This window comes from Empidonax traillii, unplaced genomic scaffold, assembly GCF_003031625.1.
Source record: "Empidonax traillii isolate 1590-97213 ecotype Southwest subspecies unplaced genomic scaffold, ASM303162v1 scaffold132:size1788729, whole genome shotgun sequence".
NCBI lineage: Eukaryota > Metazoa > Chordata > Aves > Passeriformes > Tyrannidae > Empidonax > Empidonax traillii.
In genome coordinates, this window is record NW_020955325.1 from 250,155 (window position 1) to 276,953 (window position 26,799).

At 44.3% G+C, this 26,799-nt stretch overlaps 1 protein-coding gene and 1 long non-coding RNA gene across 2 annotated transcripts in view; one reads left to right on the top strand and one right to left on the bottom strand.

Annotated features, from left to right (window-relative positions):
* LOC114057409 overlaps window positions 1-10,461 on the bottom strand; it is a 33,711-nt gene extending 23,250 nt beyond the window's left edge. Inside the window, exons 1-2 of the long non-coding RNA XR_003571216.1 lie at window positions 9,398-10,461; window positions 3,092-3,170 (exon numbers count right to left, since the gene is read on the bottom strand). This is a non-coding gene — a long non-coding RNA (uncharacterized LOC114057409). The remainder of the gene's footprint in view (window positions 1-3,091; window positions 3,171-9,397) is intronic.
* Window positions 10,462-11,044: 583 nt separating this feature from the next.
* VASH1 (vasohibin 1) lies at window positions 11,045-25,098 on the top strand. The gene is made up of 7 exons (XM_027883663.1): window positions 11,045-11,504; window positions 16,398-16,486; window positions 17,569-17,625; window positions 18,726-18,800; window positions 19,596-19,977; window positions 20,370-20,482; window positions 21,075-25,098. Exons 1-7 carry the CDS (start codon window positions 11,232-11,234, stop codon window positions 21,145-21,147), a joined length of 1,062 nt encoding a protein of 353 aa, XP_027739464.1. The 5' UTR covers window positions 11,045-11,231; the 3' UTR covers window positions 21,148-25,098.
* Window positions 25,099-26,799: the final 1,701 nt, after the last annotated feature.

Sequence of the window (26,799 nt, forward strand, 5' to 3'; positions counted from 1 at the left end):
TTACTCAACAAACCTTGCAATGCTAGAACTAGGAGCTCTCACTCAAACTATGTGAAAGATAGATTTCAAACAAACAAAAGCAATAATTTTCTTTTGCAAACACAGCTGTAGTGAAATTCTGATGATGTGAGACTGAGGAGACCTATAATATCAGCTGGCTACACAAAAAGTGCAGGCTCTTAAAAGAGAACTTATTTATGGACAGCTGTTCCAAAACAGGTACAGGAATGGCCACAAGTGTACCTCCTAGAGATCTTAATCCAGTGACTTTGGATTCTCAGGCAGAATGAGGGGGATGTACAACATGAAGCCACAGCAGAAGAAAGTGAATGACACTACAGGCCCAAGAGGATGAACTCACTGCAGGAGAGGCAACAGGTATGGCTTCACCCATAATTGCTGCCAGACTACATATACTTTAAAAACATATGCAGAAGTTATAATGCAATAGGCACTCATATTGAAGAACTTCTCAGCCCTTTAGAGCACTGAACCTAAATTCAGAATGGGTTCTGTCATACTCCAGTAGCTGTAACTACTGAAGTTTTTGGAAAAGTTCCCTTGCTGTTCTCCCCTACACGCAGCTCCTGTCTATAAGACTCTCCACTCTGCAGGAACTTTATGATGTCACCAGGCTTTGTCCCTGTTATAGTGTGAACTCCTCCACTAAACTTGCAACAGAACAAGCTCAATATGGCTTCATAAAGGAGGTATTTAACAATGACATGCCTGTCTCTTTCTCACAGTATTAGAACACAGAATTTTAAAGGAAAAATCTGTCATTTGTGAGCACTCAAATACATGCTGGCCTCCTCTGAGCACAACAGATTTCACCTGCTTCCTTCCTTTTCTTTTCAGTTCCCACAGCTGTGACAGACACGTTACTAACACAGAGCATATGTGCCACATATCCTTTTATCTTCCTCTTTCCATTTCTGCACCCCTGAAGAACAGAAGGGAAATAGAGCTGGGCAGAGTCATCTGGATATATGCAAGGCTCTGTCAAAGAATCATGAGACCAGACAGACTGACATATCTACTGCTCTTCCTAGTCACTTCTTTTCTTAAAGTTTTTCATAATCACATGTATTTATATACTATCCATCCCAGAGCCTTGGAGCACAGAATTTGCCACATTTCTTTAATTACTGGCTCAACTGCAGTGGTCAGTAGTCTAAACCTGATCAAACAACTTACCCAACTTCATATAATGGGTCAGCAGGGGGATTTCTGAGTATGCCTGTGACTTCCCGGGAAGCCAGACAAGAATAATTGATCTAATTTCAGTGGAACCTGCTCCTTTCTCAGGTCTGAGGAAATATCTGTTTCCATTTTCTCTGAAGCCTACCAGGCCAGCAGGAAGGCACAACATTTTTCATCACCAAAGTCTAATAAAATTTGACCACACACTAGCTCATTTCTCAGCATTCCAAATTTAACCAGAATTTGTAGTGAAGCCAAGCACTGCCCTAGAGTGATAGAGATTTTATCTAGCTCCTGCTTCAATGGCAACTGGACAGCTGGAATTTGTCCCTAAGTATTTACTTCATAGCAAGATTAGTTACACTCATTCAATTGCTTAGAAAAAGAGTAATTGGAAATTAAAACACGAAAGAACCTATTAAAGCCACCCATTTCCTCCACCAAGCATCAAACAGGTGTAACCCACTCTGTACCCTTAGATAGAATCCATTCAACAAGGTTGCCCTGAGATAGCAGAGAACTCGTCTGGAAGTCCAGTCCCGGACTAGAATCCTTCCAGTGGAAGTGAACTGTGAACAGTGTCTTCTAACACTGAGAGCAACAAATAAGAGAGTTGGGTTCTCAGCATTACAAAACAGTTGATCACTTTCTCACAAGTGAGCAATTCACGAGATGGCCTCCCTCCAACGGCCAAAAAAAAAAAAAAAAAAAGTAACAATCACAAAATTATATGATCCTAAAGTCATTCTAGTTGTGGCAAAGGGAGAGCCATGTAAAAATATTCCTAAAAACAAACAAACAATGAAATGGGACAGAAACACAAGAAGATATTAGAATGTGTTGAGGGTAACCAGGCCTTGGCACCAGAAATCCAATTCATTCCTTGGCAGTGGACATCAAGCAGGAAAGTTACTGCTTACAGAGGCTGACAGAAGTTGCATTGATGGGAATGCATGTCTAAATTTCAAGTTTTGTACACTCTAAGTTAATCTTAGGCCATGTTTTAGGAATTGTTTTACTTTTCATCGTCCTGTGGGAAAATCGTGTGATTCTGCACATTTTCATTCCTGACCACTAGATGTCACTCCTCCCATGTCGGTCTCATTCCCACCACCACGGTAAATTTTCCCGGGGGAAAAAAAGCTAAATAATCACTACGGAGAAACAGACAAATTGTCAAATAGGGCACAAAGTTTTCCCAAACACAGCCTCTCTATAAGCTTGAAGTAGCTTTCAAATACTCGCACGTCAAGGTGAAATTAGATTCATCACTACCTCCAGCTGGAGAGAGTGAAAAGATCAACTCCACAGTTAGAGGCACAGACTTATTAACAACCCAATTAATTTCCAACTCAAACAGTACCAAGGGAACAACTTGGGTAGAAAGTAACATCTCTCAAGCCTCTTCAAAGTCCATTCTACTCCCAGGGTGTGAGCCTTGATCCTTGCAGCATATTCCCCATCACAGGATGGTTTGGGTTGGAAAGGACCTTGGAGATCATCTAGTTCCAACCCATCACTATGGCAGGGACACCTTCCACTCAGAACCTGTCCTTCCTAAAGAGCCTGTATCCTCCTATACCAACACTCCAGTCACAGGATTCATCCCACCACACGTCTGTGATGACGATAAGATCATAGCCCTGCAGGCATGTGCACATCTCCAATTCCTCTTGTTTATTGCCCGCACTGTGTGCAATTGCATAGAGGTATTTAAGTTGGGCACACCCCACACCCCTACCCCAATGAAGCAAACTTACCTGCCAACCCTCTTCATATATCTTATAAGATATTTCCTTGGAAAATGCACCTTTTCAGTCTACAGACAGCTAAAAAAAAAATCAGCTCTTTGGACTACACCTTAACTTCCATGTAACCCCAAACCTACCTCCAAAATCCGCAGTGACAAAATTTCTCCTCTGTATGAACAGATGTAACTGTGTCATCAAGCATGTTCCATATGATACCTACAAAAAATGAAATTAATTAGTGAGTGTGAAAGCATAATTACTAGATTAGCAGGTTTCAGCAAACCAGGAAACATGTAACACAGTAAGTTGGGCACAATAGGACCATGAAGGAGTAACAGCAAAGAGGAGGGAGGGGGACATCAAGAACCAGGAGATTAACACTGACAAAAATAATGCACCCATTTCTCAATAGTACTAAACCCTTTTTTTCATGAAACTTTTTATTAATATTCTTCTAAAACATTCTTCAATGTATTAGAAGAATATTAATAAATTCCTACATTCCTTCCAGTCTATGACACAATAGAACAGATCAATACAGTCCTACTGAATGATGCATTCCTACTCTAACTTCAGTAAAGCAAACCAAGATGGAAGTCCGATCTACCAAAATTTTATTTGCATTTCCAACTGTGAAGAACAGTTTCCTTAGCATAACTAATCATATTGCAAAATCAATTCTCTCCAAACCTATCTTATTATAGGAATTAACTTCCTTTCAAAAAAATATGGAAGAAGTTTTTCCATATGCACGTAATTTTTATTCACTTAAAACTTATGTAGCCTAGAGGCAAAATTAAAGCAGGTGTGCTTGCTGCTTAAAAGAAAACTCACATTATGTTCCTGTTCTGCCAGTGTCTTCCTGTGTGATCTTGGACAAATCATTCAGGGCATGTTACACCTCACAGCAGAGAACAAGGTAGAGTGCTCTGAGCTGCAGATCCTCAAACCAGGGAACACACACGGCACAGCACTGCTGTACCTGGATGAACCAGAGTCAGTGCTGGTACACTCACATATCATTGCATGGAGGTGGTTACCTGACTCATGAGGTCAGCAATCACCTCTGCTCATTTCACCTACAGTAGAAGTACTTGCTGAAGTTCTTTATCTCATTTCTCCATTTGCAGAATGGGAAGAGTAGCACTATCACGTTTCACAAAGATGCTGCAGGCATTCAAACAAGAACACTTGGGAAGCATGGACAGAACAGAGTATCAGAGAGGAGGGAATACAGCACAGAACCCTAAAATCCATGCAGCACTTTCCTGCAATAACTTTATCCTAGGCTTCTGGAGAAAAAAAAATAACATCTATTACTACTAAATGACAAAGTTAGAATTGAAGACACTAAGGAACCAGCTGAGAAGAGAAAACTTGTTCATGATCAGTTTGACTTAGAAAATTACAAAAAAATTCTTAAGGAAATACCTTTGCTCTTGGGAAGTGACAGTTTATTGAAATTTCTTGAAGAGGAATAAATTTTTGCTAAGAAAGGTTACGCAGGTTCAAGGAGGATTTTCTGATCAAACCAAAAGGGAGAGGCAATAATTCCAGAATACACTGACAATCTGCAGCATCAGTGATAAGACAGATGAAAGTTCAAATTGCGTGCGTGACAAGGCTTGGCACAGGGAACTGAACCTAAGACTCCACATAAGTCCCTGACCTGAGTAGTCTGGGAGTAGTGTCTTTTGAATGTACACTCTGATCTATATAAGAAAGACACACATTATAGAGCAAGCTCAGCACACTGTTCAGATGTGAGAAATGTAACATTTAAATTTCTACTTCTCACAAAGCATTGTTGGGATTCGAAGCTGGGATTTGAATTCTTAAAAAAACTCCAATAAATACCCCATGTGTTGGTGTGTTTATTATTCTGGTCCCAGTTAAATCTTTCAGAAGTGCCTGTTCTGTACCAGTGTAGAACAGGAAAAAGGTTTTACAGGATCAAGCCTGTTTCCTCTCCGTTTCTTGAAAAAAATATCAGACAGAAATTAAATTAATAATTTTATCATAAAATTCTAGCTTTATCCAAAAGTTCACTGGAGAAGTTAAAGAACTTTAAAGCAGGTACAACTATTGACAATTTTGTTCCATGATTTTTTTCCAGTGTAACTTTAGGTTTTAACAATGTCTGTTAAGCACTCATATAGCAGAAAGCTCTTAACTTCTTTGTGATTGCTAAAACTAGTTTTCCACTCACTTCAGAAAACAAAGCCCCTTTTCCTTCCCAGCTAAGCAGAATGCTTTATACCTCTTAGCTGTTAAACTTCTTTTCGCTGAAGTTTGATGCAAAACCATATTAGTCTATGGTTTTTCCCTTTCAGTACCTAGAGGAGGCTGGCTAAAAGAGAGCTGGAGAGGGACTTTTTCAAGGGCACATAATTACAAGATAATGGGGAATGGCTTCAAGCCGAAAGACTATAGGCTACACGTCTGTTGTATCTCTGCTATGTGCAGAGATAGTCCTGATTAGAGTCAAGGCAAGAGAAAATTTAGGGGCAAAGGTAGAATTCCTACTTGGGGCAAAGATCTACTGCAGCATAGCATACTGCTCAGCACTACACTGACTCATCAGGGTTTCTGCAGAGCAGAGAATTTCACTGCATATAAAGATGTTTGTATGAGTAGGCTAAAGGCAGTATTATGATTTGGAGAAAACTAAAAGAAAGGAAAAAAATCACAAATAAACATCACCTAAACAATGAGTTTCAACCCTCTAACTGAAATTTAACAAAACCAAACAAAAACAAGAAAAACCCCACCAAAAAAAAAAAAAAAAAATCAAACACTTAAAAAAGGCAGCTTACCTACTACGTAAAAAATGTATTATAAGAAAAAACTGACGCTGAGCCACTGTGCTCTGGTGTTCCACCCTGACATACACCATTTCTCTCATTTAAGTGCAGCAACTGGAATCAATGAGATTGTTTGTATGAGTAAAGGTCATTCACAGAGTCAAGCTGCTTACTTCACAATCAAGAGAACCCTTCAAATGGGCAAAAACTTCCCCCCTTCTTTAGTTGATACATTAGGCCAGTGATTTTCAGGCACAAAAGAACCATAAGGGATTTTAGCATGTCATACAGGTTCTCTCCCCTCCTCTCAGAAGCCTGATCAACTCTAACCAAATCATGGAATCATTTAGATTGGAAAAGAACCTTAAGATTATTGAGTCCAATTGTATTTCCTGACTGATGGCTGATGAACAATGCTTGAAACTTTTCAATGATGTGGACCCTCTATTTTGCTGAGGACATTTATTCCAGTCTTTCACTGTCCTCTCTAAAGTTTTTTCTAATGTATAACCTGACTCTTTCACATTATATTTTAAAGATATATTATTTGTTGTCCCATATACCCTAGAAGTGTAACACAGACCTCTTTTTCAGGACTATTTTTGTATCTAACGACTATACTGTCTCAGGCTTCTCTTCCACTAGACTTAACAAATTCAGCTCCCCTACTTATTCCACACAAAAACCAAGGTTTCGTGTAAATATGTTCATAAAACAAATTAACACCATACCTCATGTAATGATTTTGCATAGCAAATTTGCGACTAAAAAGCTGTACAAGTTTCTTCCCCATCTTTTCACTGAGCACAGCAGCTCTGTTAACTTGTCGGGTCAGGGCCATCCTGGATTCCACCATGACATCCCTCCCAGCCCATTCCTCTCTGCAATGGCACTCAGGTAGATGCTGCAGGGCCCAAACACAGGCAGCTGCAAACCTCACTTCCCGCCCTTCTGCTCCCCACCTCCTCTCATACCTGCCCCTAGCAGAGTCAAGCCTGGATGAAAATACGTGAATCTGCTGGAATTTTCCTACAGATTTCCAACAGGTGCAAAAGAATCTGTGACACATAGGAATTCTTCTTGGCAAGAAGAGACCTTACAAAGTATGTTACAAGCTATCCAAGGTGATACGGAGGCACTGAATGACTCAATGGCAAAGTTCTGAAAAATCAGTTTAGAAAAACTACAGGTGCTTTTCAAAGAAGCATTCCAAACGCACAGAGAATTAAAGAGAATTAATATGTTAAAAAAATTGAATGAAATTCAATGGATTTAGATAACAGCTTCAAAGCTAAATAAACTCTGGGAAACAAATTTAGAAACATGCTGATTTGCCACACGAGGCTTTTCACAGACCTCTTTCAGCAATACAGAAGAGGGAACCCACTCTGCAACAGTTACAAAAAAAGAAGTTAGGGGCACAGAGAAGTTCAGATCACAAAGAGTTAGGTCAAGGTCAATAAAGACAGCACAATCCCTACTCATGCTCTAAGCAACATTCAGTTGGAATTCAGTTTCATTTAGGTTGGAAAAAATCCTTAAGATCATTGAGATGTTCCAGTTCACACTAAGAAAATATATGTTAACTAAACAGTGGCCTAAAATCACCATAAAGAAAAATAAATCTCCACTAAGTGTTTGAATTGCTCCTATGCAAGTTCACAAAGACACTGTATTTGAAGATATAAAAAAAAAACCTACAGAAACCAAAACAATAGTATAACAACAAATGATTGTCAGAAGTAAAAAATTTAAATATTAATCAAAATGTAAAGGACATTACAAAATAATATAAATATAAAAGTCAACAGTATCACCACCTATGTTCACAGAAACTAATTTTGGATCCTCTCTAATAGAGACAAAATTCCCAGTTCACACAGAAGAACAGAGGAGAGAATTTATTTTTCTAGTACAGTCTACACCACCTCCATACTTTTATCAAATATAAGTTCTGCCTTGATTTCAATTTTTTTTATCAAAGTTATTTATTTTTTCACTAACAGCAAAACTTAACTCTGTCTTAACAAAATTTCACCCATTTAAACCATTCTCCAGTGCGGTATACACAGTTTCTGCGGAGTCTTCCTCTATGGAGCATAGGCAAATGAAAGATTTATGCTGTTTTAAACAAAAATTGTCTAATCTTCTGGTCTCTCATCATCCTAGCCACAATAATGTGCTGCCAGAAATTAAAGGCAGCGTTTAATGCCCACTATGCAGCCTGCATCGTGGGTAACAGCATTTGTGGTGTAGGGACAGGAAGGTATACGTGGAAGATTTATTTGAGGAGGATAAAGAGTTCTTGCTCAAGGGAGTTTTCGCTGCTAGGAAAACTGGGCCTGGGAAAAGATTGGTACAGGAAAATCCCATTTATTACACCTATGGATGTTTATTATCTGCCTGTTTTGAATTAGGATAACATGCTGTGAGGCCCTTGCTGGGAGAAAAAGGATACATAAAAGGACAGAGGAGAACACAGCCTTGAACTTATGTGCATGAGACAGGCATTGTTATAAAAGCACCAGAAAACAGGCCTGGGGGCACTCTTTCACCCACTGTGTGACTTTAGCAGTGTATTTAGAGTTTCCAATTTTGGAACAAACCTTTCCTTAATACCTTAGCAATGGTTTGGTATCTGGGTTTACCTGCATGCATAACAGTTCTCACACGCAGCAAGGAAGCACAAGCTGTGCAGAAGAGAAAGTGAAGTCTCTGTCCTCTGCTGTCACCTCAGTTGCATTCAGTCCCCACTGCAGGGACTGGCTTACTTGGCATGGCTGTGCTCTCCCTTTTTCAGCTAAAGAAAGCTTAGTGCCATGGCATTACCTTATAATACTGATATTCTGCTGCTGCCCAATTATTTGAGTGATGGTTAAAAGGGAGGGATGCTGCCTAATAATTAACCAATACAAACTGAAGCAAAAATCCCCTGATAAGCCTTATTTTGCAGCCTGTCGATGTTTATCAGCTACATTTCCTCCAGTTGAGATTTGAGAATATATTTTAAGACACTAAACATACAAGGATTGTATTTTACTCCTACTATAATATTTTTATTTTTAAGAAAGAGTAATTGCTAATGTGCCAAAAATGCCAACTAATCTTTACAAAGTCTCTGGCTGCAAGTTCAGGGTTATTAGCACTTCCCTTTTACAAGTGGAAAAGCACAAGTACAGAAGGCAGTGTGAACTACCATCTCAAATCAGTGCTGGAGCTTGGAATCAAAACTAGCATCCTTGCTTCTACAGGCAGCTGTGCCTAGTTTTAGCCAGGGGAGACAATATGGCTCTAAAAGAAGCATTTAAAATCTTTGCACCCTGTCCTTTCCCCAGTGCTGTTACTCAAAACACACCTGCCACTCAACCACAATGCAGATGACGTCCCCCAGTATGCCTGTGCCATTGCACAACTGGTACCCTTCCAGTCCCTTGTCTGTAGAGGAACAAACTGAGGACCGCTGGGGCTGAAGGGACCGAGGACATGGATGGTTATGAACTGTTCTTACAGAATGCAGACGCTGTAGATTTATTCCTGACCCAGGCTTTGCTGCCTCTTTAGATATAGGAAGTCATCCTCTACTGACACCACTTGCACACAGGTAAAAGGCAAAGGCAATAAAAGCTGTAAAAACCTTACTGAGGTGATAAATCAGCAGTGCTTAAGGTCCGTATTCAAGAGAAAACCCTTATTCACAGATATGTATGTTCGGGTATTGCAGAAGTTAATGTAGGTTGCATGAAGTGATGCTGATGATTAGTTTCAAAGAGAGAAGGAAGAAGCAGGGATACACATTTAGCTTACTTTTTCTAAAGGAAATCAACCTTTCAGCATTTTGGGCAATTTTTACAGAAATACTGCATTCAAGCATTTTGCCTTCAGAAATTATCTCTTCTGAACAACGGCACACAGTACAGGAGAAGTGCCATTTCTCGCTGAAATCCTCTACCAGGCTCTGTAAAGGTTATACCCAGTTCCCAGGACACACCAAATCCCATGGCAACCGGGATGTATTTCCCCTCATTTCCCACGACCCTTTGTTTGGAGCTCTAAAAGCAAGTATTTCAAGATGCCCTTCAAAAGGTTCGTCGGCAGCTGACCTGGTAATTTGTACACATTTCTTGTACTTGGTGCTTAAGTTACAGATTGCTTTTATGCCAGAGCTTTCAAAATGGACTCACAGGGTAGTGAGAAAACTTAGTCAGCAGTCCTGTCCACAGCAAGACATAGCCCGGCTCTTACAGATGAGGACACATCCATTGTACCAGGTACACACTGGAGGATAGGTTTACAAATCTCTGGCATTATGTGGAGAACCTCCCATCAGAGTTCATGCTTCTCAGCACGTCAAAAGAACAGAACCAGACGATGAAGCCAGAGTAAACCACTCGGTCTTTAACTTCTAGTGCATCTCCAGACCTTAGGGACAGTGCATTTTCTCTCTTCTCAGGCAGAAAAGCCCTGCTCGGTCCCTCTCTTGAGAGGGACACTCTACGCGTGGCATATCCCAATAGCAGCGGCACAGTTCCCCCTAGGGAGAAGTGCATCCTTCATCAGGATGCCACAGGAATATCCCAGTACCCTCCTCACCCACCACTGCTTCCCACCTGGCAATTTCATCCCATCTCTCCTGTTCCTCAAAGCTACCTTAACAAGGAAACGTGCCACTGGCTCCCGGCGGTACTCTACTGTCCAGCAGAACCACCTCCCGGGCCCCTCCGGCCGTCCCTAACTCCTACGCACCCCGGGCGCAGAACCACAGCGAGCAGCACTCAAAGAGCGATCCCTGCCCCTCACGGCGACCCTTAAGTCTCCGCTTCATGGCCCCGCCCCAGCCTCCCCCCAGGGCCCGCTCCCGCCCTCCCGCCCCGCCCCCTTATCGCCCGGCCACAGCCGGCTCCCTTATCGCCCTCATCTGCTTATCGCCTGTGGGCAGCAGCACCCCCGTCCGCCCCCCGGCAGCGGCGCCCGGCTGCGGTACAGCTGTGGGCACCCGGCGCCGCCCGGCCCGGGACGCAGAGGGGCGGAGGGGAGCGACGCCCAGCCCAGCCCAGCCCAGCCCAGCCCGCCCCGCCCCGCCCCGCCCCGCCCCGCCCGGCGCGGGGGCTTTGTTACCCCGCATGCAGCCCCCGCCGGGGACGCGGCCGTGCCCGCCCGCCCCGCGCAGCGCCCGGGAGGCGGCGCGGCGGGGGCGCCCCGGCGGCAGGCCCGCCCCGCGCGGTGCCCGCCGTCACTGCCGCGGGCGCTCGGGCCGCCGGCGCCTCCTCCTCCCCCGCCGCCGCGGCGGCCTGATGCGGCACCCGGCACCGCCCCGCCCGGCTTTTTCTCCCTTTCTCCCCGCGAAGCCTCCGCTCTGATATCTCCAGGGACGAGGCGGGGGCGGTGACGCCCTGTGCCCAGAGCGCCGGCCATGCGGGGCGCGGCCCCCGGTGGCCCCGCGGCGGGCGGCGGTCGCTGAGCGCGGGCGGCGGCGATGCCGATGCCGGGGGGCGGTGGGGCCGCGGCCGCCGCCAGGCAGCCCCCGTCCGGCGAGGCGGCGGCGGCGGCGGCGCCGCGGGACGAGGAGCAGCAGGAGGAGGAGGGCGAGGAGGATCTCCGCGACGGCGGCGTCCCCTTCTTCGTCAACCGCGGCGGGCTACCCGTGGACGAGCCCACCTGGGAGCGGATGTGGCGGCATGTGGGCAGGATCCACCCCGAGGGGGAGCGGGTGGCGCAGAGGATCCGGGGCGCCGCCGACCTGCCCAAGGTGAGACCCCACAGTGCGGGGCTGGTGTGGCGCTGGGTCCCGCCCGGGGCGGACCGTCCCCCGCAGGGCGGACGAAGGGAAGGGGGGAAACGGCAGCATGGGAGGGGGTGCCCGCCTGCCCTCCTTAGGGTCCAGGCTCCCCAGCTCGGGAGCGATCCTTCGGGAAAAGGGCCCCCGGGCGTGCTCTTGCAGGAAGCAAAGCCACGCTCTAACTCGTAGCGCCAGAAGGTGTCTGCGGGGCTCTGCCCTATCTGGTGCGCCAGCAGCACCCCCTTCTTCTGCGGCCTTGTTGGAAAACAGACTTCAGGTGGCTGATGTGCGAGCAGTCTGGGGGTGGAGATGGGCAATGCCTAGAGAGAAAGACTGGATAAATGATAAAAAGAGGAAAATTAAATATTAGAAGAGTCCAAATATTGGAAAGGGGGTGGGGGTGGTGAGACAGACAGAGGTGAGTCTCTGAACCTGAAGAAATTCGATTTCAGTACAGTCTCCCACACCAAAAGACATTTTCGAACAGAGCTGTGTCTGTCAAAAAAGAGACTCTTGATGCCAGGAGTTTTAACACAGCTTATTGCTGCTGTAGCGTCAGATGTGATTTCCAAGCACGTTCTTGGCCTTGCTGCAGAGAACTGTACAAAAAGAGAAACCGCTGACCATTTCACATAACCTTGGGCCGTACTGAAACATTTGCATGTGAATTCTTGTAATTGTTGCTATCTATGTTGAAACTTAGCCTGAGAAAAATCTCCCCCTTTCATTGGCATCCTGTGAACAAAAGCACTGCAAACATTTAGCGTGTCACTCCACGGGTGGGTTATGAGAATATTCCCATCACTCTAATAGGGGAAATTCAGATACAAAAAGGTAAAGGTTTTTTTGGCTCAGGCTTTTTTATCAAGGACTTAGTTCCTTGGGAAGGTAATTTAAAGTATGAAAGGATGTGCTGTTATATAGTGCACAGGCGATCCATAGTGCTTTCTGTGAGGAACTCCAGAAAAGCATGTGATGCAACATCCTTTGTGCAGTGAAGAGTTATAGGCATCTGTGGCAGCAAACGGAACAAATCCTGAGTCCTGATTACAGTCACTATTCTAACCCCACTAGACTTTTCCTTCCTTTTCAGATTTCCTTCCTTTCCTCTGACTTTGTCCTGAGCCTCGGTAAAGACTGAAAATGTGTTTCAGTCAGAACACACACTCACTACCTAATTTCCTAACCATAAGAGCTGATTTTGCCAGGAGAGGTGGGGGTAAAATGGAAGAAAGAAGTTAACAAACAAGAATACAGTGCATGAGAGGAGGGAAGTTCAATGCTATCTCTGGTTTTGGTCTTAAGTGAAGAACTTCCCGTTCTCACTTTGTAGTCTTGGTGCCAAAGGGTTATAGTTAGAGGGCACAAGTGGAATGAACTCTTGCAATAGTGGGTGTAATTAGGCTGGTTTGTTTTGGGAGTTGTTGATTTTTGAGTGAGTTTGTTTTGGGGTTTTTTTTTTGCATCTGTTAGCTCCTCTGGGAAACAAATCTATAAACTCAGTGCTTCACCATCTGAAATCCCATTCCCAAGCTCCCCAGGCATCCCAGGTGAGAGGATGCTAGGATTCAGGAAACCAAAAAGATGGGTTAGCTCTGTTTCTCCAGCTTTCTCCATTTAGGGATGTATTTTTATCTTTGAGGGCTGCTCATCACCACCTGTCTCCATGCCATCAAATTTCTTTGAATGGCTGGTACAACAGATGAGAATTAGGGCAATGGGTGTACTCTGCAAGGCTAGCTCCTTTGAAAAGCCAGATGCTCTCCATGTGCTAGAGGGTGAATAGTTCTTTTTGGGTGTTGGGAATGGGACAGTAATTCACCTACTTCAAAATTCTGGCCTTGAATGGTAGCCAGCATTGGGTGTTGGGAGAAGTAACTCTCAAAAGAATTGTCTATAAACTAAAATACTCTAAAATGATGACTGCAGGAGGCTATGATCAGACTTTATAAATATGTTCAATGACCAGCTTCAGGGACTTTGTCTCTCACTGGGGTGAGCCAGAGCTAGAGTCAGAGATCTCCATTTCCTTCCAGTAGATTTGGGGTGAGTGGGCATCAAGTGAGTCATGCCATGTTGGCAGGACAAAGTTGATTGGCCACACATGCTAGGCTTGAGAGCGCCACCCTCCTTGGATGTCTTTTTTCTAGCAACAGGGTGGGGTATTGCTTTGCTTGGAGCTGCTGGTACCATCAAATGGGAGCACGCTGGAAATACAAAGTGATGTGTGCTTGCCTCATTAAGAAATGATGGATTTTAAATGAGGTGGTTATGAGAGCAAAGCCAGGAAGAGTTGCATCTCATGTATTTATACAGAGAGAGATGGAAAAAAATGTTTCTTTTTTTCAGGCTATCAACCAAGATTGGTATTGCTCCCATGTTGTTGTTTGCAGAAGGAAGAGTAGGGAGGAGATTGGATATATATAAGTACCATAAAAGAAACTGTTGCTAAACTAGGCTGGCCAAAAAAGCACTTCTGTGATATGCATAAGGGTGGAGCTTTGTGCCTTTCTCCCATCTGCTTTTCTCATGCACAGCATGGCCCACTAAGTATGAAAATCTCTGTTGTTCTCAGGATGCCCTTTTTAACAGCAGGGTCTCAATCCCATGCATATAGCCAGCCCATTGGGGTGCATGAATCTGGGACTGGGGTGATGCAACCCCTCCACACAAATGATGAAGAACCAAGGATGTGTTCATTCAGTCTGCTAAGCCTGGCAGAGATTATATACTCTGGGAAATCTGGACTCTTTCTAGCTCTCTCTCTGCAGCTTTCAGAATAACCAAAGGGAAATCAAAATAGATCTGATTTCCTATATTTTCTGCTACAAATAAATTCCTCTCTGCTTTCTGAAGGACTATGAAAACTGCATAATATTTATAGCTCTTCTGAGATGAGCAGTGGATGATGCTGGGTAAGAAAAAAAGTGTAAGGGTCACTCATCTTGTCAGTGTGAGATGGAGGGATAGGGACCTTATTCCTCTCCTGTTTCTGTTGCCCCATTAAAATGCTATAGACCTGATGCAAAAGAAACTGTAGCCCAGTCTGGGCTGCAGGCCCAGATCTGAGAGAGAGAGCACAGTGTACTTTCATCAGTTTAATTACTTGAGGTGCAGGAGGCTCTTCTGCATTAACTAGTCCCCTGCTGAACTGGTTGCCATTGCACTGTCTCAGTGTTACACAGTACTTTGAGGAAAAGGAGTTAAGGGGGGTCTGTCCCAGTAAGGGAGGAATAAGCACCCACAGTCATTAGTCTATGCTGTCAACGTGCACTCAATCTATCTGTCTTCACTCAAAAGCATAAAAGTCTCTGTGCAGAAGAAATGAAACAAAGTTAAATAGTCAGCCTGCCCTGGTTGTTACCTCTTTCATTGTTTCTGCCTGGAAATTATTTCCTATGACTCAGTGTGTCAGCTCACACCATGCAAACTGACTCAGCTCGTGTGGTTCCAGCGATGGCTCCATTCCTGTGCTGCTCTCTCGAGCCTTCCCTGCTCCTGCTGCAATTGAACAAACTCAGTTTCACATCTGTTCTCACCATTCCTGTGCTGCTGCTTGCAAGTGAGCCAGCCGGTGCCTCTGCTTGACTAGGAGAGGCAGTAACAGCCCATCTCAAAGTTAAGCAGTCTCTGGTCCTTGTACTGGTGGGGAGGGAGGGCAGCCACAAGCAGAGTGCAACCACGTGGCAAGCTAGGCCAAGGAGCTGATCTGACTGAAAACTACCCATGCTTGCTGGCTCAGTTTTCAGCTGCTTAAGGTGCCTGACCTGGTTCACCAGTCAGTTGTGCCAAGCCAGGGCAGAATGAGGTATATGGAAATGAGTGGCCACAGAAATAGACATGAAGGGTGCACTAAGCAGTGCCACTGGCTACAAAACTGCACAGCAGAGACAGTTGTGCACAGCAGAGTAGAAGGCTCAAGAGAAGAACTGGCTCTGACTCACTCTTTCATAGCTGTGGATAGCCCAGCTCTGGAGGAAGTCTGAGGAGGAACTGAGATGTTAAAAGCCAAGCTGCTGAGAAAAGATGCAGTCTGGTATCAGAGAAGTGCACGCGAGGCATGAGCTATCCTTCAGAGAGAAAATATTGGGCTGTTTCTCCAAGTCTGTCAGTCATCCCAAATTTGTGTCTTCTCCTCTATATTTGTCCTGTGGGCAGGACCTTACTTTTTCCCTAGACAGATTTTCTCAGCTGCTGACAAGACTGCAGTTATCCCCCATGGAGCAAGTGGTGAGGAAAATCTGACTGGACCCATAAGGCTGAGGCCTCAGAATGGGACAGCAGTCTAAATGGTGACCTTCCAGAAGTCATTCTCTGACTATGTAGTTCAAAACACCCGACAGTGCAGGGCAAGAGGTCATGCTGACAAGTCTGTGTCCAAGTAAGTGCCAACTCACCTGAGATGCCAGGAGGCAGTGAGGGACCTTTATACCCTTGCTTACAGGACTGTTCTACCCTCTGGTGGCTTTAGGGAAACTCATTCTCCATTTCTGCTTTTCTCTCTTCTTCTCTTATATTTGTTTTGTGCCTTCTAGTTTCAATACTCAAATGAGGTCCCTCCAGTGATAGCTTTCCTGTCTTGCATCTTGCCTTGTCAGTTAATTCTATCTAATTCTTCCAGTGTTGCATAAATGCAGGACCTTTTCACATAGCTTCTCTTGCAGCTGTGTGGTAATGCTTCATTCTGAATCCCTTCCCAGTTACCAATGTGGAAACAGAGGAATGTTTTTGGTGTGGTCACTTTGGGCAGCAAAAAGAGTCTTATTTCAGAGGAACATGCTCCCTATAGCTATGTGCCACTGAGCTCAGCAGGATGCTGGAGAGGTTTGGAAGCAGTGATTTATGTTCTGCTCTTCATTTCAGATTCCCATACCAAGTGTGCCTGTGTTCCAGCCATCCACCCCCATCCCTGAGCGCCTGGAAGCTGTACAGCGCTACATCAGGGAGCTTCAGTATCCTTTGCTGTTACCTTCGTCACTGCTGTGATAACCCAAGAAGAGGGACCAAGGGGACTTTCTTTCCCTCTGAAGAACAGAAAAGTGCCTTCTGTTGTAGCTGGAGGAGAACTGAAACTTCCTCCCCAAAAACAGGAAGCTGGACTTGCGATTTTTTGTTTGTTTGTTTTGCTGCTCTGTTTCTTTTCTTCTTTGCCCAAGTTACTTATTGATTCTGTTCACTCCATGTAACAAATGGACATGTTGTCAAGAGCTTTTCCCCACTACCCACCGTTTACAGTGGCATTTTGTTAAAAAACACATCTGAGATCCCAACAGCCAGGTGTCAGATGGACTACAAACTGCATCACCTCATTGTTAAGGCATGGGTGAGCTGTGGTGATGAGAAAACCCTCTCAGGTCATTATACTCAATCACTCTTCTCTGTAGCTGTCTAAATGACAGTCAGCCACCCTGCTTTTGTGCATCTGTGGTATTCTACCCCTTTATACGCAGAGCTAGCTGCCTGTGTGACTGTGTTCTGGGAATGAGATTTCTCCCTGTTGTGCTTGAGACCAGGTATGTGCCATGCAAACACAGTCTAATCTCACTGATGAGATACAGACCTAGTTCTGGCTTCAGCTCTAATTCAGTGTAAGAAGGCAGACCTTTTGACACCATCCAGGGTGGTTGTGCTCTGGATTCGATCCTAGTCAGTGTTAGAATAAGGTGCCATGAATGTTTCATTGCTCTGTGCAGATCAGAGCAGGAAGAGATTTATTAAATTCTATTCTGCCCTGGTAACTGAAAAGATGAGCAGATTATGTGCTGTCAGCGTGGACCTTAAGGAAATGGAGTGGAAACCTGTGTGTGGGTATGAGAAAGAGAAGAATTGACAAGAAGGAAATACAGTGGAAGTATAGAGGGACTATAAATGGGAGAAATGCAGGAGAGGGAGGTGAGGAATTTCTTGCGTTGCTGTTGTATTTGTGGGATCATGACTTTGCTGTGAGAATGGCAAATAACATGAAAGTTCTTCAGATAAGTTTTCTTCAAATTCTACTTTCCAAGCTGCCAAGCCCTTAACTTCTTGCCTCCAGGTACAATCACACTGGGACACAATTCTTTGAGATTAAGAAGAGCAGACCTCTGACTGGGTAAGTGCTGGCAGCCTCTACAGCACTTAATCCTTTCTTTGTTGTTGGAGCCCTGCTGTAAGCACTGCTTTTTCTCCATCCCCTGCCCAAGGTTTAGTGGCACTCAGGGCTTTCAGTACTGCAGCTCCATCCTACTTTATATGACTTTACTGTCTGTTGCCTGGGGCACAGCTGGACAGAGCTGTGTCTCATCTTTCTCAAGAACAAGAGTAGAGATTGTGGGGTTTTTTTCCATGAATCAATAAGTCCAGTAAAATAACAAAAATGTATTGCAAAGATGTGCAGATTCTGCCTGCTTCTAATTGGAATGCAACTATGTGAACTTCTGACGGACTCTGAAATTAGGTCCTGCTCTAAACAAGTTTTGTAAAAGCCAAGTATCTTTACAGGTCTAACTTCATAGCTCCTGTGAGTGCCTTTGCAGAATCTAGGCTCACTGAGCTTTTGGTGACCATACTTTGAATGAGAAATAGGAGTTCTCCCCACTGCAGATTTTGGGAAGAGCCGTGCCCAATAAGTTCCTCAAGATAAGCACCTGATGTTCACTGACTCTCTTGAACAGCATATTATGGGTCTCCCAAGACTGGCTTTTTACTATTGGTCTAGTCCCTAGACTTATTTGACTCCAAAAGCCTTGTTTTGTTATCAGTGCAATATCTCCTTCTTGGTACTCGTTGAACAGAAACTAGGGTTGATGCCAGAGAAGTAGGCTTCGTTGTCCTTGAGCCTTGTGAGCCTAGCACTGCTGGGTCTTGGTCCTTGGAGGGTTTTACTTGTGGTCACATCAGTGTCCATCCAGAACTTGCTGAGCCATGTGCTGTGTTCTTCCTGAGAACAGACGTTGGCCTTCTAAGCAGTTTTGCTGTAACTCAGTGAAGGAAGTTCCTTGTAAGCAGCAACAGCGTGTGGCAGAGATGTGGTATGGATTTAATATCTTCCCAGAGAAGATACTTTGTTCTGTTCCCTGTCATCAGTGGGCCACCCTCTCCTGGAAACATACCTTACCTTACGTGGTTATAGTGAAAAAAGGCTGAACTGGCCATACTGGCATAGTTCAAGCTCTCTAATTGTCCTTGTCTTTCCCTTGTCCGACTTTGCAGGCTGATGGACCTGGCCAAAGAAATGACCAAAGAGGCCCTGCCAATAAAATGCCTGGAAGCTGTGATCCTGGGAATGTATCCTTTCCTCTTGAAGTTGTGCATGTCTGCCCATCCTTGTGTTTTCACTTCTGCTCTCTCTCTTATGATGCTTTGAGGCTGTTTATAATATCGTCATCAAGCCCCACATTCCTCCTCTTCTCCTCCCCAGTTCTGCCACAAAACCCTACCAATAAAGTCCAAATCCAAGCAATTAAGTTAGGGATCCTCCCTAACTTCCAGTTATGGCATATGTCACGTATTAGCTTAGGCAATACCTTTATTGGTTCTGGACATGTTGTCTTTAAGTATGCATCTTTCCCAGCTGTCTTCCACGTTTAGTTTACGGCACTCAGGCTATAGGTTCTTCGTGCATATTGGTAAAACCACCTGGAGGGGCAGAGGTGCTGAGTGAATGGTTCAGAAGGGTAGTTTGAGGTTTTTGTCCTAAAGGTGTGTGAAACAGTAGCTAGTGAAAAAGATTAAAACAAACTGAGGAATAACGCCGCAGTGTTAACAATTTGGGAACTATGGAATACAGTAAATTTGAGGTGCTAGTGTTGCAACTTCTGCACCACAAAACTGCCTCGAAATTAACTTCCCTCTGTTGACTGTCTCCTCAAAGAGGCCAAATCTGTTTTCCCTGTGACCCAGATGAAAGTAGGGCAGCCTGCAATGAGCTGGACCCTGAGTCTGGAGAACAAATCCTGCCTATGTGATGCCTTAATCAATAGTGAGTCTGCCGAGCAGGCTGGGAAGGTCTGGAGTAGGGAGGAAGTATCTTGTCAAGAAACTGGTATTACCAGTTGTTTCCTGAATAGTAGCTGCTGTCAGTTACCTCACCAACAACATGACCACACTGGACCGTTTCCCCATCAGCTTCAAAACCCACTTCTCAGGGAACTACTTCCGACACATTGTGCTGGGGGTGAACTTTGGAGGCCGCTATGGGGCACTGGGCATCAGCCGACGTGAGGAGCTTATGTACAAAGCACCTGTCTTCCGCACACTGAGCGAACTCATCTTTGACTTCGAGGAGGCATATCGCCGCTGCTGGCACACGCTCAAAAAGGTGAAGCTGGGCCACTGTGTGTCCCATGACCCACACAGTGTGGAGCAGATTGAGTGGAAGCGTTCCGTCCTGGATCTAGACAAGCTAACCAGGGAAGACTTTCGGAAAGAGCTTGAGAGACATGCCCGTGATATGAGGCTGAAGGTAAGCAGCAAGGATGCAGTACTTTGCTGCTGCATCCACTGTCTTGCTTGGCTGCTGGTGTTCTGGGGAAATGAAGCAACAGGAAGCTCTCCTAGATGATGGTGGAGTAGAGGGTGAATTGGAGGCTGCAGCCTCCAATTCCCTTTGTGTACAGGCTGGTCCTCTAATAGATGCTCATGCAGTGCTGCAGTTGAGATTAGCTTGGACTGTATACTGTCCTTGGAGCCATAGCTGTCACTGTTACTTTTTCTTTCTGGTTTTTGCATTTTTGATACACTTGCTTTGCCTTTTTGTATTTTATTCCCATGTAATAAATCATTGTTAGTTTTTGTGTTTTCTCTTATTACTCATATTGGGTTTCTGCTCATGTTGCTCTTTAATTTTTCCATCAGATTGGGAAAGGAACTGGGCCACCATCTCCCACTAAGGACAGAAAGAAAGATGTCTCCTCTCCACAAAGAGGTCAGGCCAGCCCCCATCGACGCAACAGCCGTGGGGACCGACGGTGAGTGGGGGTGCTGAGCAGGAGACCTGTTTAGAGCACCTCTGTTTTACTCACAGTTTCCACCTTGCTATTTGGTCTTAGATCCTTCTGATGTCCTACTGGGTTTCTTTAGAACAGGCAATACTTCTCTGGCCTGCAGTAGCATTCTTCCCTAGTCTGTGCCTTTGTGAGTTTATCAGTGCTTAGGGAGTTGAGGGGACATGGTTTTCTGTTTGCTTGTTTCTTTTGGCAGGGATGAGGAAAGTAGCTCAAATAGTGATTTTTGGTAGCTGACATTTAACCTTATGCATGGGTCTGACCTCTGGTGTCTCACAGACCTGTGCCTCAAAGAGATTCCAAAAATTACAGTGCTGTCAGTAAGACTGCTTTCCTGAAATTAATCTGGGGTTCCAGAGTGGACTTCCTACTCTTCCTAACTTGCATTCTCTTCTGTTGAGGTTGTTGAGAGAATTACTTTGCAGAAAATCCTGCCCTCAATAGAGCAGGATCAGTCTAAAGCTTTCTTGTACCTTTTCTTCTGTTGCCATCTCTATGTGCAGCACCTCCTGACTGAAAACAGTTTCTGAAGAGTTGTTACCCTCTTTGCTCACAGGCCATCTGGTGAGAAGAAGCCCACCGATTCCAAAGCCATGCCAGACCTCAATGGGTACCAGATCCGGGTGTGAAGAGAGCTGTGCCTAGCTCCATAGACTTCTTGCTGGTCACAGTTGGGACCTGGATCCACCTGCAGTGATTCTGACAAAGGGAACAGGGGAACGGGAGCAAAAGAGTGCTGATTTTCCCAGGTACTTACTAGTGGCCCAGTCCCAGAGCTGGATCCCATGGGTCCCAGAGGATTCACTTGCCTGTTTCTGGGAGAGGTATCCATCTTAATTCACTAAGTATTTTTAAAAAAAAAAAGAAAAGAAAAGAAAAAAAAAAGAATAAATTCTGTACATCGGTGGGAATTTGCTTCAGGAAGAATATTGAGTGAGTGGGGTCAGCAGACTTGCTATCAACTTTTTTGCCTTTACAGCAAGTAGATGAAGCATCTTGTCAACAGTACTTCTTCCCTGTCTGCACTGAAGTCTTCAACCCATGCAAGGCCTGCAGGGCTGAGGGAGAAGTGATGCTGGAATGAGATGGCCCCCAAATCTTGTGCAAAAATTCCTGGTTTTGTCATTATGAACACTTTGTTTATCATTTCTCTTGTGAGAGACAGGTCTGAATTTGCTCAGCCTGATTTATTGATCATACAATGTCCTCTTATCCAGAAAAAACATATCTTGTATGTTTAGTCCTGCATATTTCAAAGCATTTCATTGTCTCTGAGGGGGTAGACAATGGGATGATGAACCTCTTTGCCCACTGCAATGCTGGTGAACTGTTGCTGTAAGTCCTTTTGTGGTTGAGTGGGATATGCTAGGATATCCCATTACCATATGAAAACAGGCACAGAGACCTCAACTGTCCCAGCAGTGAAGACAGGGTAGGCAGGGGCTGGTAGGAACCCTGAACTTTGAGTCATCTCTTCATCGGCCTTCTGTCTATTACTTCTAGTAACTGCTACTGCGAAGGCTTGTGGAAGGCACTTCAGTCACTGAGGTACGAGCTTTAAGAGTAAAAAGTTAAAGAAGGATGTAATGGTGTGAACAGGTTTTACAAGCAGTTTTTCCTTTCCACAAGGGTCTTGTTCCTTCCTCCCTGTGGTGTTTGGGCTAGAGTTACATGCAAGGAGCCCTGCTCAAGAAAATTGTAGCTGCTTTCCTGACATCTCAGCCTGGAGCCTCCTGAAGACATTTCCCCACAGCAGTGCCAGAGCTGTGTTCTGGCTCTTTGGATCACTGCAATATGTAACAGCACCACTTAAGCTAACCTTTGCCGAAGGGCTGGCCTGGGCCTTGCTGCCACTTACAGCCTTGGCGCTTCCTACACTTTTAGGGGAGTGTTGTACTACTGATTAAGTAGTGTAATGCTTGTCAGAAATCTGGAGTGTTGTCAGATCTCTCTTTGAGGCCTAGAGCCTGGGAACAGTGGGGTTTCCAGAAGTCAGAACAGCATGGTCTTGAAGTGATTTGGATGAGCGGATCTAGGGGATGCAAGAGCTGAGCTTGATAGCGGGAGTATCCTTGAGAGAAACAGTCTTGTTTTATCACAGCACTGACAAGGAGCTAAACTTTCTGAAATATCACGTTTAGTTTTGTTAGAACTGGGCTTATTCTTTCCTGTGAACTTGTAAGAAACATAATGGAGCTTAGCTCTACCAGCTTCTTTTGTTGCAGTATTGCTGTGCCACATCTTTATAATAAGCAGAGCTATTTTGGTGGCAGAGAATGGGTTCTTAACCCCAAACAAATCAGCTCTTCTGTCTAGTTAAAGCAGTGTTAATCCTCGAAGCACCACCCACAAGCGACTTAACTCAGGCCTTACAGGTTCCTAATTGTACATCCTTAACTGTGATGTAACTTGCAAGGTGTATCCATACCACTGCAGTCTGTTTTCTGCTCTGCTGTACAGCCAGGAGGACAAACTATAAGAAGGTGGCAAAACTTGCTGCTGAGCCAAGAGAAGATTAATCCAGAATAGGATGGCAGTTTCCACAGTGCAGTGCAACACCTGTCCACTCCCTTGCACTCCAGCTACATGCAACAATTGAAATTAACAGCAGTAGCAAGCCAAGCACCCCTCTGAATGTGTCCTCTGTTCATTTTTGTGTGGCTGTAAATTAAAATATTTAGTGTATGGATGCTAACAATGATGTTAGCTGTAAAGGTAACACATTTACCTGTAAATAATATGGGCCACTTGGAAGCCACAAACTGCCTTTGCATAATGTTTGCTATGCAGAGGACTGAAAGTTCAGATGCCACTGTGAATCATATGATAAATACAAGCAGCATTCAGCAAGAAAAGCTGAATGTCAGGTTTTATTAAAGTGGATGAAATATGGGATTAAAAAAAAAAGATGAGTAGGATGCACCCTCACCATGACTTTGGTTAGTTGCTTGGTTAGGTAACTGGATAACTGGAAAGCTCTTGAGAATAATTAGCAGCTTCATACAGAGAACATTCAACAGCTGGACAGACCTGAGCCTTTTTAGGTGGAAAGGCGGGAAAATGTGGGGGGAAGAAGAATTCAAAACAAATGGGACAAGTGAGGGGTCAGCTGCAAGTTAATGATGCTTTCTTGAGAGCAGAACAACAGGGATGCTCAGCAGTGTTAGATCACCAGGGCAGAATGGCTGAAAACAAAAGGCTTTGTTTGTAATTAAGCCCTTTCCTGCAGGATGTAACCGAGGCCAATAGCTTAGAAAACCAAAGGAAGTGGATGTTTAAGAAACGAATGACAGGTAGCATTCAAGGTCTCTTAATCCTCAGCTGCAGCCAGACAAGAACATCCTCTTTCAAAATTTAATTGCACAATTATTTATGTTAGGAGGCATTTAATTCTTTGCATGTGTCTAATGTTGGTAGCTGCTTAAGATGGACATTGGAGCAGACAAGTGCCCTCTACTAGGGTTATGATTTCAAGCCTTCTACTATGTTTCTCGGTGAGGTAGAATTTCTGCTTTTTACTGTTTCTGTATCTCCAGTTTAGCAGATGGTGCAAGAAACCGGAAAATGACCATACCCTTCTGTCTCTTGCTCCCCCCATCTTTGTAACAAGATGAATCACTCCAATACAAAGCTTTGCTTTTTCCCTAACAAACAAGACAGCATCCTTCCATGACAGAGGATTAGTGCAATCCAGCTTTATGCCATAAGAAAACTGAGGATATAGTGCAAGACAAACTTTAGCTCTTCTACTTCTTTCCTCCCTCATCCACTTGCTCTGACTTCTGGTCTGTATGCCTCTAACCTTAAAAACAAAAAGGCTGGTAATGAGAGTCATTTTCACTCCTGCAGACTTTAGAGCTACAGAGAAGGAATGAAAATAAGGAACTAGACTGTAACTCATACTCCTTAGTGCCTGCAGAACAGGAAAGATGAATCTTGAAGCGTCCTATTAATTATTTAATGTTAAATATTTATAGGGTTGTTCATGTAGCTCTGTGGTGTAAATTTCACTTTTCAGTAGGTCTCACCTGATGTCTGTTCTGCATATCAAGACCTTTGAATTCTGTGGAAGGGATCTGCGTCTGTACACTGTGGAATGGATAGACACTGCCTACATTGTATGTAAAGTCTAAGTGAGCTTTGAAAGACTTCAACAAATGCTGAATTACTTATTAATTACTAATGACCTACTATTTGCAAAACTATTTTAAATGTAATGCACACCTTGAAATAGGAATTCCTCTTTTTGCTTTCTTGGATACAAGTCCTGGTACCTTGGTACCTGGCCAACTGCAATTTTTTTAATGGACGAATGGATTAGTGAGCAACACTTTCTGCTACAGTGTCACTCTGATACAAACTTTGTATATTAAAGAGCAGGGTTGGGTGTCCATCAGTCTGTGACACACTAGCCTTTTTTAAATTCTGATATAAGCTAAAGGAGTCTTTGGGAACTTAAGGTATGTTAGCAAGTGTTTTAGCTGGGTGTGGAGTGGGTTTTTTTTAAGTTTACTATTTTACCTGTGTGCCACTCTATGGGTCAGTACACAGAATAAATTACTCCAGAACTGTGGTTGAAACATAGTTTCTGTTCATGTAGTAGCTGTAGTGATATTATCAGATCTGCTTAACATAATGAATTCTTTTAAAGTATTTCAGGTGAAAGCCTTAATCAGGTGCCTGCCCCTTAAGGTAGGCTCATATGTGGTGTTGTATAGACTGAAACATGACTGTCCTGAAAATTTCAGAGTTTAAGAAACCACAATGAACAGAAGAATGCTCCTGTTGCCAAAGGGCAAGAGTCTGGATTAGATCGGCTTGACCTTACTCTAGTGGCTCTAGCTAATCACTTCAGGTGGTTCCTTTAGCCACTTGCTTCTTCTAAGGGAAGTATTTCAAATGGTCTGATGATCAGACACTAGGTAGAGGCAGGAGGTGTCCCGTGTCCCATGTGTACTATGTGTGCAAGACTGGCTGAAATAACACCACATGTTCTGGTGGCCTTGCACTGTTGTCCTGATGACATTAAGACCTGCATTATGGATTTGTAATCTTACCTAACAAAGCAAGTGCTATTCTGGCTTGATGTTTGCTCTACCCCAGAGCAAGGTGGAGATGGCCCCTCTACAGCCAAGCTGAACTCCTTAGGGAATGTAATATTTTTGTCTGTTTTCTGAGCAGGTGTTTACTTGTATCACAACCACTCTCCTTCAGTGGTGCCTGGCCCTGTCTCCTCAAGAGCAACTCAGCCTAGGCCCAGAAGGCTACTGAATCCCCCATAACCTCTGCAGAGCAGAGTTCCCTCCAGGTCAGGGTTGAGATGGTGCTAGCGGGACCAGAGTGGTCCCCTTCCATGCACATCAGTATTCTACTCTAGCACTGATAGGGTGCTCCAAAATCATTTACATCCTTATCACTGGTACAACTCAGAACTAAGAAATGAAAATTTTCTTTCTTTAAGAACAGTATCATGTGTGTCTTTTTGTAATTAATCAGTGTGGTTCTGTGTTCTTATGTAGCCAACACAGAATTTTTATTTAGGTTTAGTTTTTGCTGCACTTCTCATGGCCCTCATGTTGATACTTCTTCCTGCTTCCTTTGACACTTAGACAATAAAATTCCCTCTGTACTGCTCTGATTTTGTGCAGAGAAAACAAGTTGTCTGTACTGTCCTTCTTTCTGATTTAAATTTTCCCATGATAAGTCAGGTAAGAAGTCAAAGGGACAGCCTTGAGTGATGGTATTGGCATATTATGTAGAGATGCCCTGTACTTGCTACAGTATGGACATGGAAAAACCCACATTTTCCTTTAATCATCTGAACAGGTGAGTATGTCTGTGCACACAGAGGCAACTGCCAGACAGTAAGTATATATGTGGCTATTTAGCAAGGGCTGGAACTCATGTTTTCCTCCTGAATTGCCATCAGTCCAGCTGGGTGGAAAAAAAAATCAGTGCAGGCAGCAACAGAAATTTCAGTCTTACAATACTGTAAGGGTTAATACAAACCTCTGCTTGCACTGCTCAACTCTTCAATACACAATTCAGTTTCCCTTCCTGGCCTGAAAAGCAGTTCTGCTCAAGGTCTATGTTTAGTGACCTTCCAGACTGATGACCTCACCAGGACTTCTCAAGGCAAATGCTGGGTTAATAAAGGGCAGTCAGCTGCAAGATTCAGTGCAAGGGGGTCCAACCTTATTCAGGCTATCATCTTTCAGGCATAACATACCCTCTCTCTCTTGGGAAATGAGTAATAATTGGGACCAAGGCCAAGATGTAGG

What these genes read in the sequence shown, in the direction of transcription:
- VASH1 (XM_027883663.1), top strand. Translation starts at nt 11,232, where the DNA reads ATGCCGATGCCGGGGGGCGGTGGGGCCGCGGCCGCCGCCAGGCAGCCC. An exon ending in GCGCCGCCGACCTGCCCAAG is followed by an intron (nt 11,505 to 16,397) that starts GTGAGACCCCAC and finishes TCTTCATTTCAG; the next exon opens with ATTCCCATACCAAGTGTGCC. An exon ending in GAAGCTGTGATCCTGGGAAT is followed by an intron (nt 18,801 to 19,595) that starts GTATCCTTTCCT and finishes AGCTGCTGTCAG; the next exon opens with TTACCTCACCAACAACATGA.